Below are 17,679 nucleotides of genomic sequence, written 5' to 3'. Positions count from 1 at the left end.
GTTAAACACATCCACAGCTAAGGACAGAGCAGACAGCGGGGAGGGCTGAGGGCAGCAAGCCAGTGTGCTGGAGAAAGCCAGCTTGGCAGGGCTGGGACCAGGGCAGGGAGAAAGCCAGGGCTAAAGGAGAGGGACACAGGGGCAGATGCTGTGGGCTCTGGAAGCCACGTTCAGAACAAGTGATTCAGCCAAAACACACAGAGCATTAGCAGCAGAGCCAAGAATAAGCAGACAGCTCCATCAGTGCGTCCAGCAATGGGACACTTCAGTGGATACAGCAGGAAGGACGAGGAAAGGGTCACACACCATGCGGGTGACTCCTGCTACGTGAGCTGCCAGTGCCAGCAGCAGGGCCAAGGGCAGCTCACAGCACCATTGCAGTGCCAGCAGCTCAGATTTGTGCAGTGATTTCTGCAGTGAGAGCTTATTCTGTGCAAGGGCTTTGCATGTGCCAGGGTGGCTCCTGCCGTGGGGAGCTGGACAGCAGCAGCAGTGGGGCAGCTCCAAGGGAAGGCACCTCTGATATCTCCCAGCAGGAAAGCAACAAAAGCAATCTGTTAATTACAAGTCTGAGAAATTCAGTTTCTAATAAGCACTTGGGGAACCAATTCCCAGTGCTCTGGCTAAAACGTGCTGCATCTCTGCTGGAGGCATCCTCAGTTAGCAAAACATGACTATCCTAGATGGAATAATTCAAAGTAAAGTGAGATATGAGATGCAGAGGAGGTGTTGGTTGGATGGCTTGTTTGAAGTCAGTGCTCTGGCTTGTTGAGCTCTGCCTTGATTGATAGAGATAATGGAAAATGATGCAGATGTGCAAGATTTGATTTCTCCAACGAGAACACAGTGGAGCCCCCAGTGAGATGCAGGCTGGTGCAAACCTGCCTCCCAGTAGGGCCCCAGCTGGCAGCCAGGGCATAGTGGTTATTTGATTTGAGGGACTGCACCTCCACATATGTTCCTCTGCCCCAAATTACAGCAATACTTAAGTTACAGCAAATTCAGCATGTTTTCCTGGGCTCATCTCTCGGCCCCCTAAGGAAGAATTGGCTGGCCTTGCAAAGATGCATTTTTCAGCGTATCCTTCCTTGCAGCTGGAGCTCTCAAAACAATCCCCAAAGGTATTTGGTACCTCTCATTCACATTTGAGGAGGAACAGAAGGCAGCAAATCCATCGGGGAATGGACAGTAAGGAGAGAGCAGGGATTTGGTCACCAGAATGGATTCTGCACTGGAAAATGGAGGGCAAAGAGGTGATGCCCTCTGGTACCCCAGCCCCACACAGCCCCAGAGAGGGGGCAGCTTCCCTGGGATGGAGCTAATCAACAGGGAATTACCAATAAAGTCAAGCTGCAGGAGGCAGGCTAGACCTGGATGTTCATCATGTTCTGTCAGGGTACATTGTTTAATACAGTAATTGCCTGCTCTATATTGGTAAAAAAAACCCAACAGCAAAACAAAGCAGACCTTCACTTCCTCCAGCCAGGCAATCTGCTGTATTAGCTGCTTGGGCCCTGTGCAGGGTTATTTGAATACAGCATGAATAAAGGCTGCAGCTCATACAGCCAGTGACATAATTAACCATTACAGTGTGAGAGGCCCCCAGCAGCCATGCATATAATCAATTAGAAATACACATTTTGGGCTTCAGTCTTCCCCCCCCCCCCCCTTTGCTTCTGTGCAAATGTGCTTGGGCTAAAACACTCAGATGGATTTTCCATTGCTGTTTGTCTCACACAGCAACTTCTGCCACGGCAAAGCACATGCATGATGCCAGCATTAACACCAGGAGTCTCCCACCAGCATGGCAGGGCCGGGCTCCAGAAGGGTACCAGTGATGCCTCCCAAAACTGCAGGAACACAGCTGAGTTTTCCTACCTCATTAGCAGCAAATCCATAATTCCTTCCTCATAACACCTACCTCCTACTGACAGCAAAAGATGGGGAATGTGAAATGGAAACCCCTTCTCCTGGCCAGAAGCTTGGTGTGGCTGCTCCAGGCAGGACAATTAACACTTAGCATCTTCTCAGCATCCTCCAAAACTTGGGGAACAGCTTTTGGATTGATGTGACACCATCTTGTGTCACATCTCCAAAGCAGCATCGCTTCAACCACCCCACTTTTCACTGTTTCCTGCCTTGCTCTCTCCTCCCCAAGAGGGAGGGTCCCTCACCACAGCTACATGTGGGGCCAGTGAAGCTGGGTGGGACCTTGCACCTCACAGGGCGTTATACAGCTGTGTCAGCCGGGCTGAGCTTGATCCTTGTGCTGGTGGAGCTGCCTTGAACACCATGGCCAAAACTAGCATGGATGCATGAAGTTCTAAGGGTGCCTGATCAGGCAGCTTTATGATGCACCCAAGATCAAATCTTAGAGGTGAGGAGGGATCTGAGCTTCATTAATAGCCCAGACCAGATGCAATCCTTTACATCGGCTCTCCCTGGCTGTCTGCAGTGCTTCAGGGTGTTGAGAGCCCATCTCAGCCACAAGTGTTTAATTCCTGCAGGTGGCATCTGCAGGGAGCCCTTTCGTTGGCCTTTTCCCTTCCAGCAGAAGGCTCTCAGGACATTACACAACAGAAGGCCTGGTCCTGTCATCCTGGGCTAGAAGCTGATAGAACTCCTCAGGTTTGCCTCCCATCCCACTCCCTCCAATTTTATTCAGACACCAAATCTGCCCAGCAAACTCACTGGGATGAGGTAGGTGCCCACAGGCAGCCACCCCTCAGGCCCACGTGTGGCTCTGGTCTGGCATCAGACAACAGCTATCAACCAACTTTAACTGCACTCCAGGCTGTAAAGGAGCATTTTGGACACAGGAAGGGAAAATCTGCGCCAGGCAGAGATTGCACTGTTTGGCCAGGGAAAGAGGGGAGCAGGTAGATGCAGTGATCTGGCGATGTGATGCTGAAGCTGCTGTGGCTTGTGTGGGAGGTGATGGCTGCTCCATGCCAGCTGCCTTGGTGCTTGCTATTTTTGTCATTTCGTGGGCAGCACGGCTGGAGGGAGGCTTGGGCAGACACTGGAGCACTGCAGAGATGCACAGCAGCCTTGGCACGATGCTTGGGGGAACCCGCTGCCACCCCGCTGCCGTCCCCATGCAGCTCCCCAAGGTTGGGAACCACTTGTTGGAGACTTCTGAGATGTTCTCTTTCCATGAGAGGGTTTTTGTAGGACAGAGATCACACTGACAGCAAAACTGCCACCAGCAGCCTGGGTCTGGGATCCACAGCAGCAGCACCCATGGCTGCTGTGCAGCTGGGATGCAGCGTGAGGATGGGCAGCTCTAACCAGGTCTGGTTACATGGCAGCAGTCAGCACACCCTCAGCCAATGCCTGCTTCTTATCTCAGCAGCAACATCATCATTTTCTTAGCTTTCAAACAATGAATGTAGGAAAAGAGGGAAAACTCCTGGCACCAAAGAACACCAGGGACTGGTTTTCATATCCCGCTGGCACCGTGACTAAATGAAAGGGATTAACCCCTGTGGGCTGCTGGAGCTGAAGCTCCGTTTGCGGTTTCTCCTGCACATCCCTGCTCCTGGAGCTGCTGCTTGGGAGGAAGCACAGGGAGAGATGTAACTTTATTTTTATCTCGGCACCCACACGCTGTGTGGAAGCCTGAAGAGCAGCGCAGAGCCTTTCGCAGCCAGCATCCCCGAGAGGCTCTGCCTCAGGGGTAACAACAGCGCACGTGTGAGCCGAGCTACGTACCTGGTTCAAGAAGTAATACCTTCTGTAATCATATGGGTCTAAATGGAGCTCATCAAAGCTCAGGATGTGCCAGTTGAGGAGTTTCACCTTGACAGCTTGGCCGGTAGCATCCTTGGCCTGGGTGAGCAGGCAGCATTGAAAGGGCATGAAGTGCCCACATCCCATCACTTCATCCTACAAGGGGGCAGTGCCCTTCAACGAGACAAGCTAGAAGAGATGTGGCAGTAAGTCTGCTCTCACTGCTGGTGTTTTGTTAACCCTCTGTTGAAGGAGTGGATGTTCCAGTAATACAACCCCTTTTGTGAGTAGTCTCTGGGACTGGGACCCACCTGGGTTCCCCATCAGCTGGAAAACAGGCTGCTTTACAGGATGAGGGATGGCTCTGGCCACAGCAATCAGACTGAAATGGTCATCTCTGGGAAGCAGTTTAGATGGCATTAATTATTAAAGCCTCATAACACTTGTATTAAGAGTAATAGTTTTCCATGTGATTTATAGAGCGCTGAAATTCATTACCAATCTCTTAATAATGTTATGGTCAATCGGGCACAAGACTTATCCCAAAAGGACCAGGAACTGATCCAGACAGTTTTGGGATGCTCTCATCCCTGGCTTGTGCTCTTCTCCTCCTTCTGGCACTTGCGCTCATTGCTGGTTCCTTGTATAACCATTTTTGATGGATTTGTCCCAAAATCACACCTAAGCAGTGTCTGAGACATGGTTACACTTGTAGGAGAAGTAAAAGAATCCTGTTAAAAGAAGAGTGTTTCTGGAGGTGTCACTGAAAGTGTTGAAGCTTTAATGAAGTTTTATATGCATGGTTGTGGAGTTGTTTTATGAGGATTAGGAAGTCTCCCTGCTATGGGCAGTTTTATCAAGCCCTCTGCATAGAGGAGCAGGTTAAAGGGTGATGGATCAAAGGCTCACCCCTGAAAACCAGACTTTGCTGGGCAAACCCAGCAGCTGAAATCCTGCTACAAAGAACCGAGCATCCCAATCCCCTGAGCATCCCCACTCCCCTGGGTGTTTGTAATACATAGCCCTGGAGCTCGCAAGAGCCAAACGGCTGGGGTGGGGAAAAGCTAATGGGAACGGGGATAAAGCCATCGATCTTGGTAGAAACAAGGAGCTTTCCAAGCACCTCTGCATCCTGCAACCTCCTCTGAGCATTGCAAACCGCTCTGAGCAGCTCTGGCTTGGCCTCATGACGGGGTGTCTGAGGTGAATTAGTTTTCCTTCAACTAATGCAGGGAACATCAGAATGTGCACACGGACCCGGAACCCAGCTCCTTTCAAACACAGTTGAAACAGGAAATTTGCACGAACCCAAATACTCACTGGTGACTACAGCACGTGCCTCCCATGCTCCTGAGGGGCAGTGTCAGGCCCTCCATTGCATCAGCTGCAATATCCAGGCACAGGGGCAACGTACTTCATATGACATTAAAAGCCCCCTCACGAGCAAACAGCCAGGCTGCTGTTGCCTTATGGGAGCAGCTGAACTCTTGCTCCCTTGTGCTATGGGGAAGGTCTGGACCCTCCAAGGAACAAGAAATTCATTCCCAGCACATGAATCACAGCACAGAGGAAAGAGATGGGTGATTACTGCCAGCCTGGTTGGGTGAGAATAAGATCTAAAACACCTCTAAGCAAACTGCCAATGCAGGGTTGGTGTTTTTTCTCACCCAGGTATCGTGCTTTGAATTGCTTCTGGAATGTTTTCCTCTCCTTCATTACATTGTGCAATGACATCTCCTGAGGTAGGATGCTGGGTGCTGACTCAGGGACCAGTAATGAACACTGGAAGTGGCAGCTGGTGTCTGACACTGTCACCCTGGCAGCAAATGCGACAAGTCCCCGGAGAAGGCGACAGCACTGACTCATTTCCCATGAGATCTGCCTCATTTTGTGCTCCTCCTTTGGGAAAAGCAAGCAAAAAAGAAACCCTTGCAGGTAACTCCATGGGCCCAGACTTGCCCTTGACTGTTCTGGTCCGATTCCCACTTCTTTGGGTTTAGCATCACTTTGGGAAGGTGACATTTGACAGATGCAGTTCGGTAAAACATCCCTTTGAGGACAAGATACCCAGAAGTGGCAGGAGTTTTCCTGTTTTGGGCCCCTCATTGATTTCTTTGCTTTAACGCAGCTCCCCAGGGCTTACTCAGGGCTTTTTCAGCCCAGCAGTGAGAGTTGCCCTTGCCCAAGCAGGTGAGACTTGTAATCACCTCGTGGTATTAATGCAGCCATCAGTTCAGCCGCCCTAGCAGTTCTCAGAGGAGATGGTTGTATTTGTGGCTCGGGAACCAGCTCTGTGAAGATGTTCTGGTATTTGTCAGTCAAACACCCAAATCTCTAAAACGATTCTGGGGCTGGGAAAGGCAATCACGAGTAACTGCTGTGATTTACCTAGAGCTGGGAGGCTCTCATGTATGGGATGTGGGTGGTGTGGAGAGATTCCGAAGTCCACCCTGAAGGGCACAACCAGGAATGAAATCCCACCCAGCTCCTGGCTGGACAGCCAAGGCGATGGGAGATGCAGGTCTAGCAGCACAGAGTGCCAAGGAACCCTTTCCTCTTGCCCTGGATGCAGCGACTCAGGCAATGATGTCTCCTTTAACTCCTGCTCTGCAGGAAACTCTCAAGGCCTGAGAGGAAACGTGTTTATGGCTTCAGGAGTAGCTGAGCACATTAGATGAAGGCTGAGTAGCATGCAGCAGCCTGGAAACACTGTCTCTGTGAAAAAGGGAAATGAATTTCAACCATTCCTTTGGGCAAACTCGGCCAGGCTTTTCTGCAAATGATGCTAACCCAATTAATGCACTAGCATGGGATTCAAGACATTTGAGATCAGGCAGAAAAAGAAGCCGTTTATCAAGTTGTCACAATATTTGTACATTGTCAGCCTGAATGAGGCAAGCGCTTGAACTGGGGGTGAGTACAGGTGGTGGGGCTGGGAGATTGCGATCCCTCCCTCCAGGAGTGTTAAAACAAGCATTTCATGGCAAAAGTGGGCCCCTGGGCATCCTTAATCACGTTAAAACTAAGCCCTCTCCCCAGGAAGTGGCAGAGGGTGGAAGGAACCACCTGGGCTCACACACACAGGGATGTGAAACAGAGAAGTTTGAGGTTTCTCAGGGTCTAACTGCTAGGAAGGAGGGCACATCCCTCCTCCATCACATCTCACATCAAGCGCTGAATCAGAGCCTCCAGCCTCAGATCTCACTTCATCCTCGGGCTGTGTTTCCCTGCGGCGTAAGCACCCAAAGCAGCTCAATGCTTCTAACAGAGCACAGCAAGCAGGTCAGCCAGGGATGTGCTGGTCCAAAGAGCCACTGCTCACCTCTCAGCATGCAGAAATCCTCTCACAGACACATCCGACCCCAAGTTAAGCCTCTTTCCCCCCTTGTTAACAGGAATTAACAAAGAACCCAGGTTAAAATTCCATGTATGGATGGAGAATCCAGGTCTGGGTCTGGCCAACCTCTGCGGCTCATCCCACCGTAATCTGTGCACCCTCTGGGCTGCGTGGGGTCCGTTTTGAAATGGCATTTCATAAAGCCAGCCCAAACTCTCACCCAAGTAATGATCAGTATTTTTTATTCATACACAACTTGCTTTGAAACTACAATTAATATTTAACAGGAGCATTTCATGCAAACGAGGATTGAAGATACAGCGATCTGAGAAAAAACCCGATGCTGTGATTTATACATCGGTCCTGCCCACTGCACTTCCAATGACAGTGATTTTTTAATTACTTTTTGAAAAATGAATGGCCTCTCCAAATCCTCTGGTAGAATCTCGCAGATAAATGATAAGAAATAAAGCTCTCCCTCTTATAAGCACAAAATCCGGGTCTGAAAATAACACTAAAAACCATGAATGAGTCCAAGGTGGGATTACTCCTTGTTTAAAAAGGTAGTATTACAGGAACATACAATCACTTTAAAGGTTTCAGGTGTGCTCTGTGTACTAAGCCAAACGTGTGGGAAATGCACGTTTTTAAAAGATACAAAGAGCTTCATGTCATTGAAACTATTTTCCTTACATTCATTTTAATAGCACAGGAGAGGATAAATGAAAGGCTTTGTGGGGAACTGTCACAGATTAAATTGGTATTATTACTGCAAGATTGGTTTTTTTCTGCTTCAAGTCAGCAAGTCATCCCAATGTGCAAACTCCACTGACTTCTATGGGATGGGAAGCCCAAATGTCTGCGCTCTGCTGAATACCATTGGGCACAAACACTTTCTCAGTAGTTTTACAAACTGGGGTTTATAAGCTCCAGTGTACTAAGCATTGTGTACTCAATGCACTGAGTATGCAGCGAGCTCCAAGCACATAGTGATTCCACTCCAGGGTGCCCCGGAAGGCCAAGACAGGAGCACACAAACCTCTGGGAGGATGGAGCCATTGGCAGTTACTGGTTCAAACAGAGGGGAAATAGATAAATATAATAGATTTCAAATAGTCATAGAGTCATGGAATGGTTTGGGTTGGAAGGGACCTTAAAGCTCATCCAGTTGCAACCCCTGCCATGGGCAGGGACACCTTCCACTAGACCAGGTTGTTCCAAGCCCTGTCCAACCTGGCCTTCAACTAGTCCTTAGGAGAAGGTTTATGAAGATTGGAAACATCATTTTCCTTCCTATTAACATATTTCTGTCACCAACTTAAAAGTATAAAATGAATGTAATGTCAGCTTTAGACTTTCCAATGTATCCCACAGTGAGAAATGAGCTTCAACAGAAGCAGGCTGGGGCTGGTTATCAGTGCTGTTGCTACTCTTACTGCACATCACTGTTTAAAATCATTAACAGACTCCTGATTTTATATTTTTTTTGGTCAACTGACATTAATAGAAGAAAAAACATTGCTTTTAGGGCAGTTTTCTTTTAAATCTGAATTATGGCGTCACACACAAGGAAAAGAAACACATGAGGATACAAGACACACGGACACATTAATATATCAACGGAATCAACCTCTCATGGATGGCCCAGCTGCATGAAGAACATCACTTCTCCTTCAATAGGAGTCAGTATAAACATTACCAGAAAACTGCTGTGCTGTCTTTATTCACCCATAGGGACTCTCACCCTACAAGAATCAGTTCTGCTAAGACTTCCATCTACATGGAATTTGTCAACTGCACACAAATCTCAGTAACTGGAAAAGAGGTGAATCCTGCTCACCCATACCATCAGTAAGCATCACATCACCTCCACCGCACCCTGACTCTGGTTAACAAAAGCTGGACTCCAGGTTCTCTTAAGAAAGGTATCAGATTGGCTCTTATTTCTCTTCACACGTTTTCAGCTGAATTACTAAAGTTCTATAAAAAGCAGAAATAGCATGGTATATCCAGCAACACCACGGGAATAAGCTGATTTAGTATTAAAAATTATAATAATACTTACACAACTCTTTTCAGGTTAAAAGTGTATTAGAAACATTACCTAAGAAGTCCTCACACCTCCCTGTGAGATATGTAAGTATTATTATCCCCATTTTACAGATGAGGTAACTGAGGCAGAGAGGTTAATAACTTGCCCTCTCTCTTAGTTTTCTTAGGAACAGGAGGGCTGTAGTGCATGATGATTATTCATTATAAGGCTATTTAATTACTAGTCATTACTGGCACAGTTACTGGCTGATAGGAAATCACATATACTTAGGGAGTCAGTTCTTTAGCTCTTCAACTGAACTATTTCAGATCCCATTTAAAAGCGTGGAGCTGAGTAAAAGGGTGCTTTAGCTTGTCTGCTTTTCTACTTGGCCATTTAGTGCACAGAGGTAGCACTGCCTAGCGCTGACACCCATGTTTGTGAAAAGACAAGACCTATGTACAGTAGTTTATGGTACTGACCAAAAGAACTGAAAATCACATTAGATGTTTCCAGAAGTTACATGGCAGGCCCAAAAGCTCACTGTAAACTCAATACTGTAAATATGTTTCTACTCATATCAAAGCTTTATTATTGGATTATTATTATTTCCAGTGATGTGTTTTGCTTAATAAAGAGGGTCTTCCCCCTCTGCTAATTGCATGTGTCTCCTGTGGCATCTAACTGGGATTGCATCTGGATGCACTGAATGAGGAAAGAGACTTTGAAGTTGTACCATTCCACCCCGGCCCCTGAGCATGTCACCCTCCCATCTAGAAGGCAAGCTCCTCTCTCTTTACCTTACCAATTTTACAGCATTATTCAATCAAATTCACCCCAAAAGACAGGATGGATTGTAAAGGCCAGCAGTGTAACATGAGTTTCTTTCTTTCTAAACAGCTGATTTCCAGAACTTTCTTCAATGTGTAGAAGGAAATCCAATTGTATTTCTGGAAAGAATAAAGGATCAGAGAGCTAAATTGCAGTTCTTCTCTAAACTGGATTAAGGGGGAGTATTTTGTAATGGGAATGTGCTCTCTCCTCCTCATCTATGTGCAATCCAAGACTGGCTGGTGGCCAAGTGGCTGTGCTGGAAACCCACCACCCTGCTCAGCTGACTCAAAGGTGGATAAGAACACGCAGGTGCTTGAATAATGAAGAAATTTACCTAGGAGACAGTTAAATTCCATTTAATCCCTGAAAACACAGCTTGGAAGTTTACATTGCAGACCTGCGCTTCCCCCCAACAGGAACGGGGCTGCCCCAGAGCCCCTTGGGATTCAAGTGCATGTGGGATGGAAACACAGCTCCCAAAACTTCCACCCCAGCTTGAGTGTACTGTAATTCTCAATTTGACTTGTAACGTGTCTTTTCAGATTATGGCTGCTATGGAACACAAGTGAAAGAAAAGCAGTTCTAATGCCTCTCCCCCTGTTGATGCCTGTTCTCTAGAAATCTAAATCTCCTGAAAAACAGTATATAAATAAGATCTGTATTTAAAAAGATACGAAAAGGCTGGCTGGATACTTCAGTTCTACTTGCCATTATAAATTCCTGATGGTAAGAAAGCCACCTAGAGTTCTCATTAAAGATTCCAAGCATGAGCATTCACATACAAGGGCATTAGGCAGAGCAGTGAGAAGGAGCACAAATACCGAATCCCTGCTTAATACAACCCTGTCCTGTTCCTGCAGGAGCCCTGAGTTCAAAATACCTTTCATAAGCTTTACAGAAACCTACAGAAGGTGACATGAGCCGTCACAAGCGCAGGGACGCTTATTGAAGTAACAATAATAAAGAGGAATTCCTGCTTCTACATCAGGAAAACTGGTGAACAAAATGCCCAATAAACCGGTTTTGAGAAGTAGCCAAAAAATGAGCAGCTCTGTTCAGATGCTGGACCACCTCTTTAATGCCACGTTCTGGTGCGACCAGCACCCACCATCGCAGCTGTGCCAGAAACATCTGCCCGCAATGGGGCTTCCCTGTACAATGCCCATTTCACCAGGAACACCAGAACTGTTTGGGCATGTCTACCCATGCGATACCCTGTTTGCTTCTGGCACAGCTCAGTTCTGCCCCTACAATGCTTTTCCTCCTTCCCAAACCTGTGTGCTGCGATTTCTCCCAGTATTTTCCTTTTTCTTAAGTGTCTTTTCCACTTCACATTCTTAGAACACACCTAAAGCCGCCCCTCGCCAGACTGACTTACTTGAGAGCCCCTTCTTTATTCACATCTGAGCCTCAGTAATCTGTTGCATCTATTACCTTCTACAGCGTGATGCTTCTGCATCTTCCGGGCTGTAGCAGACTAATAATATTCAGAAAAACATAAATAGTCATGAATGCAGCATTAGTCCACGTGCTTTATGGTGAGTACCATATATAATACACAGAGAGGAAAATGAACTCCCAGACCTGGCTGGTAACTTATTTAACACAGAATGGTTTAAAAATTTGACTCCTAAAATGTTTTAAAAATGGTGAGTTCTGTTTATTTAGGCAACAACCCGAGTTCTTGCTCGTTGGTCAATGCCCCTCATTAGCTGTGTGTTTTCCCATGCCTTGGAATGGTTCGGTTCACCCATTAAAGCCTGCTGTTCGCTCTTACCCAGGGTGATGCTCTTTGCTTCAAGTTGGGGCTGCAAAAGGATTATCACCAGGCAGAAGTGAGACCCCTGGAGTGTTGTGAATCATGTGTCCTAGGCACCAAGAATACAGCTTCCGAGCGTGCCCCAGGAGCAGAAACACAGCAGTGACCACTCAAATCCAGGTGTGTTTCGCACACAAACTGTCCCACTCCACCACGGGTCACCCCCGTTAGTCAAACCCATCCACCTGGATACCAGTTTGCAGGATTGGATCGCTCTAACAGAATCTTTGGCACAGGTTCCATGTTTTATTGTCATAAAAGATGATTAGAAAGTAGATTCCCCTCCCACCCCCTCCCCAGTTACATCTTCTAGTATAAATTTAAGTCTTTTATGGCAAATATCTTACTTTTTGAATATGTTTACATGCTGGAAAAACTGTAATCAGTCTGCATGCAGCAACAGAGACATCATGCTTCCGGCATCGGCATGCACATCTGACAGACAAAAAGTGCCTATGGCTGCTAACAGGAACAAGGCAGAAGGGAGAAAAAAAGAAGGAAAATGCACTGACTACTATTTTACATGCTGTAACAAAACCCAAATATGCACAAAAAGTATTCACTGATATCTGAGTTAATATCTTCTGGTGAGTTGTAAGAAGATCTATCAAAATTTTTCATCTAAGTGATAGGAGAGGAGAAGATTGCATTAATTACAGTGTTCATCATTGCAAATAAAGTCGATTTCCTTCCCTGTAAGTGATAAGCAGACGTAAAACGAAAGCCTAATTGAACCTTGTATAAAACCTGCAGGTAGCCATTAGAGTTTAAAAGTATTTCTACTTTTAAAAAAAGAGATTATTCCCTAAGCCATTAAGAATATCCAAACCCTAAAGTAAAAATCAAAACGACAGCAATAAAACATTTAGCTAAATCTAAATGATGTCATTCAGAACAAGAAGGTTCACAAATAAAGCACAATTTGTTTTATAAAATCTTTATAATACTCTATGCTGGATAAGATTATGTTGATATTATAGATCTGCTTATTATTAACCCTTATTATTAAGAGTTATTACTAAACATGCAAAATTCATTGCATGAAGCGTATGTAAAATGTATTAAATTCCATTCTATCAATAAAACAAGTTTTAGGTGCTTCTTTTTTCAGGCTTTATTACTCGACAGCCCAAAGTTTCCTGAATTAAAACTGATTATTTTTATGTCTCACTTAATTTTCATGAGTTATTCTGAAGGAATCAGGAAGTCACTTGGGGCTCTATGTGTTGTGAATTTAGGATATGTAACGCTTTCTTCCATTTACTGCCCTATACTGCAGACTATAAATAAACACAAGTAAATAAGTAAATAAACAAGTTTTCTTTTACATTCCAGGTTAACAAATCCCATAGTAAAATACTGGTATTAGAACCGGTTAGCAGTAAACTTGAGGAGTAAATTAACTTAACTGAACAAACAATGGCACCCTGGATCACAGAATAATCTCATGGAGATTAAAATTCACAGAAATATTATTAAAATTATTACTATTATTATTATTATTAAAGACAAAAATTCACCCTTGAGTTTATCACATGCTACTTAGCAAAGATCCTAGAGATCTGGCCACCGCTGAAGTGCGTTTAAACTTGGAGTTGCTTATAGGATCATAGCCACAAAGGTCTAATTTGATTTTATCCCCCCCTCCCACCCTCACCCAAATTGGTTTTGTTCTATTTTCATAACAACTGCTTTCAACATTTCCTTTGCAATGCCTCTCCCTCTCAGTGATGCCTCCATTCCAGCCTCTTGTGCTGCCCACCTCCCTGAAGTCACCGGGAGGAGCGGTCCCTCGGGAATCAGTGCGTTCGTCTCCCAGCATCTCTACAGAAGGACTCAATATTCGAGGTGGTTTTATTCTTTCAGAGCACGTGTTAGATGAATTCTAACACAGCAGAGTGGAAAAGGGAGCAAAAGGACAGCAGGAAGTTACAAAAAGATCAAACGTACCAAAAACTGGGTAAGTTTTGCCAAGTCAGTGGCACCTTCTAGAAGGGTAAGTGGGCACCGTGCACTGATTTATCTCCCATTAAGACAACACCGCTATTGCAAAGCCAAAAACCTGAATTAGTGGCCTTTCCCCCCCCATCTTACACTTTCTAACCCTACAATTTCCAGGCCCGAATGGAATCAAACAAGGCAAAAGCCTAAACATTGTAGGGTTAAAGATCATTCCCTGCTGCGGGATCTGTTCCCGTTCTGCTGCTTCACGCTACATTTTGTAAAAGGGGGTGTATGAACTGGGGGTTGACGTAAGAGAACCCTTCGAAATCTGTTTGGTCTATGTTAGCAATGACCAGCTGATCCGGAGGCGTTAACACCGGCTGTCCTCGGGTGAAGAACTTGTCGAAGTTTTCGGCACCTTTGCCACACTGCAAGGAAACAAAGAGAAACAGGAAAAGGGCTGAAAAAGCATCGGCAATGGATCGGCAGTTCCAGCTTTTTGTGAGTTTTTCAGGACACATGTAAGCCTTTCCCTTCTTTCTCCTATGTAGTTAAGAGAAAATCTTCTTTTCAGCTATTTTAACAACAAAATCCAGGCAAACAGAGAAGTTTTTAACAGACAAATTCTGATGAAAAACAGAGTCTGAGAAGTTCCCACCTAACAGAATGAGGTGACGAGGTAAAGAGGGTGAAATATTCAGAATTACTGGGATATAAAAGGAGAAAGAAAGTATTTTTATGGACATGTATTGGCAAGAGATACTTTATCTGTGAAGTCTTTTAATTCTTCTTAAAACCTTTATGATGCAGAACTGAATTTTCCTCTTAGTCTCTTTTTCCTTCACAATCTGCAGAAAGCTAAATGCAATTCATCCGTATGCTCTGGTTCTCCATTGTACAGCATATAAGCTGGTAAATTCAAAACAGCAGAGCTTCAGTCCTGGGGACCGCCGAAGGGAGCTGGGGCAGGGAGCGCATCCTGGGATCCTCATCCCAAAATGTGCTATCACAGGTTTCCTCCATTTTTTGTCTAAGAGAAGAGACACATCATCTCACGAAGCCCAGCTAAGAAGGTGGTTATATATAGTGACACATGAACACAACCCATTCAGAATAGAAAACAAAAGAACCCGGGTTTGCAGAAAGGATAGTTTTGAGTAATGCAGAGAACACTCGAAAAGGCAGGGCAGTAGCATTAGAAGCAAGTTAAAAAGGATGAAGGTGGGACCAGAACAAAATCAGCTTGGGTGCAAGAAAAAAATGCATGTCTGGGGAAGACTATGCATTGAATACTGTGGAGAGGTCTAAAGGAAACGGGTCAACCTCATCTCAAAACTCTACTGTAACAGATATTCAAGCAAAATGTGGTTGTATGATAAAGCACTGAAGCTTTCTTCCTGTTGTCCCTCTTTCCTCTCTATCCATCCCTACAGTGTATCTATATGTGAATTTAGAGGCTATAATATGACACTATTATCTTCAGCCTTAAAGGATAACTTGGAAAGGGTAGAATACGGTTCATAAACAGACCAACATTAAACACTGATTTTTCTAAACTAATGCAACATAGATAAATCTGTGTATTTATAGGAGAAACCAACTGAAGAGGGCCCATTAAGGGAATTCAAGGGTGAGATGTTTGGCTGTCTTGAAAATAGCACAGTTGCCAGTGTTCTTGCAAAGCACCTGGCACATCCTGGACTGGCACATGCCATCTGATCTGAGCTGCAAAGAACTTTTGCTGCCTGAGGCACAAGCTGGTTTATATTTCAGATGAAAAATGCATGCTCAGGTACTGGACTGCAGTGCTCACAGAAGGACACTTGTTCAGTCTTGGAAGGACACAAGCAGAGGGACACTTCAAGAGGTTAAAGGCTAAAAGTAATCTGCTTTTTCATCGAGGATTCTCACTCACCGAGTACCCTGGTGCCCACTGAAGCCAATGCATTTTGGTACAGAATCTCTGGAGAACAAGAATGGACAGAGCTCAACTTTGACAAGAGGAAATCTCTGCATCAGTGGAATGAAAGTCGATGTATCCCCAAATTAACAGTCAAATTTATTCCGAGGCAGTACAGTCAACTCAGAGCAGCAAAGAAGTGCTATTTATACAGGGAAGACTTTATGCTAAAAAGATGTTCTAAAGATACACATCACCCTTCTACAGAATAATGCTTTTTTGTCTTTTATTCTTCTTTTTTCCTCTTCTTTTTTCAGCAAGTGGAAGCTATTCAAACAAACTGTATATTGAAATCAAAATCCCCGACTCCATTAGGTCTCTCACTATTGCTTACATTAGTAGAGGCTAAGAAATAACTAATGTGAAATTTGGGTATTTTTTTGTGTGTGCAAATATAATAATTTATCAATTATATTATAAAAATATATTTTCAATAGAATTTATAAATATTAATAATTTTGCATCTTCATATACTTATCTGTCTTCACATTAAAGATCAGCACTGTGTTAATGCAGTATTAAAGCAAAACTGGAAACAGGGACTCCTAGAACTCCTAAACTTACAAGTAAAACGTCCTTGCCAAATAACCACTCTGTGTCTACAGCCTGTGAAATGTCAGTCTGGAAGGGAACACGTTATTTAAACTGACCAACTGCTGACCCGAAATCTGCAGCTCTGTGTTTGAATGAGAACCATTCCTGTGTGCAAAAGCAGCAGGATTATTCCCGCAGCAATGTGCTTCTCAGAGAAGATGCACCTACAAACAAACCCTATAAATACATCCACATCTTCAAACAGATTAAGGGTTGTGTGATTTTTTGCTTTCTAGAATCAATATCCATCCCTGGAGGTATTTAAAAGACGTGCAGATGTGGCACTGAGGGACATGGTTTAGTGGTGGACTTGGCAGTGCCAAGTTAATGAATGATTCTGTGATTCTAATGCAAACAGAATCAGCAACCACAATAAAATTTATACCCAGGGTATGTAAAGATCAGACTTGGATTTCAAGCCCTTTTCATCTGGCAAAGTTAGGCTCCATGTGAATATGCCTTGGTGTATTTAATAGCAGCCTGTATAAACAAATCAGGTCCTGATAACTAGGGAGATAGAGCATAGCTGCTCTAAACAGGAGGCAGGATCTGCCACAAAGCGTGCTATGATGGAAGCAGACCACACTTCAGGAGTTTAGGACCTTCATGCTGGTGTTACTTTTAACTTGAAGGAGGCTCCATGGACTCAGCTCCTGAGCTAACAGAACGCAGAGGTGTGAAGGTAGGTTTCCTTTATGATTATCTTTGACTCAAGAAGCATGCAATGAAAATCTTCCATAAAATGTGCTTTCAAGAGGTGCAGCTCCCCTTAGACAGAGAGCCCTGGGGATGAGCTGGTCAGGCCTGGCAGCACCACACGTTCTTCACCTATTTACACCCTTCCCTGCGTGCGAAATCCACAGCGTATGAACGAGGTTTTCCCTGGCACAAAACACTCTTCTCAGCATGCAGCTGTCCCAGTGATGTGAAACAATCACTTGTAGGCGAATGTGTTCTTGTGATACCACACCACCGGGTCTCTGTGGGTAAAGGTACAGAGCAAGGATCCTCTACCTGCAGCGCTACAGCCAGCTACACATCTCAGTTGAAACAAAGAAAGTGTTGGAGAAGAAAGAGTCAATGTTAGGGCAAAACAGTTTACAGCTGCTCCTGGATGTTTGTCCTCTAGTGTGCAATGCTTTTCTTTGCCTGTCAATACAGCGGACGGTGCCCACTGAAAGAAATCCTGCATCAACAAACACAGATCTTCAAATTCCATTACACAAACAGCCCTCATTCTAAGCACATCTTTCACTTGTTTGGATTTCTAAAACACTCCTGCAGATAGACGTGCAAACCATGTAGCAAACATCAATAATAAACCAGGGATCATTCTTGCAAACTCAGCAGATGTCACTCGAGGATGGGGAATCCAAACCCCATGTGCTGTGTACGCCAGTAATTCAGATACCTTTAATCACTAACTT

General features: G+C 44.9%; 1 protein-coding gene across 4 annotated transcripts in view; it reads right to left on the bottom strand.

The window, feature by feature from the left end:
- Nucleotides 1–11,571: 11,571 nt before the first annotated feature.
- PRKCA (protein kinase C alpha) overlaps nucleotides 11,572–17,679 on the bottom strand; it is a 161,066-nt gene continuing 154,958 nt past the window's right edge. For all 4 annotated transcript variants that reach the window (XM_061455284.1, XM_061455282.1, XM_061455283.1 and 1 more), the window contains one exon: nucleotides 11,572–14,126. In XM_061455284.1, coding sequence (XP_061311268.1) covers nucleotides 13,962–14,126 — 165 coding nt within the window. In that variant the 3' untranslated portion in view covers nucleotides 11,572–13,961. The remainder of the gene's footprint in view (nucleotides 14,127–17,679) is intronic.

Source organism: Pezoporus flaviventris, unplaced genomic scaffold, assembly GCF_033815535.1.
Source record: "Pezoporus flaviventris isolate CSIRO_AGI_PZ_B2104156 unplaced genomic scaffold, CSIRO_AGI_Pfla_v1 ptg000020l, whole genome shotgun sequence".
Taxonomy (NCBI): domain Eukaryota; kingdom Metazoa; phylum Chordata; class Aves; order Psittaciformes; family Psittacidae; genus Pezoporus; species Pezoporus flaviventris.
Note: the sequence above shows the minus strand (reverse complement) of the source record. Positions and strands in the feature narration are given on the sequence as shown.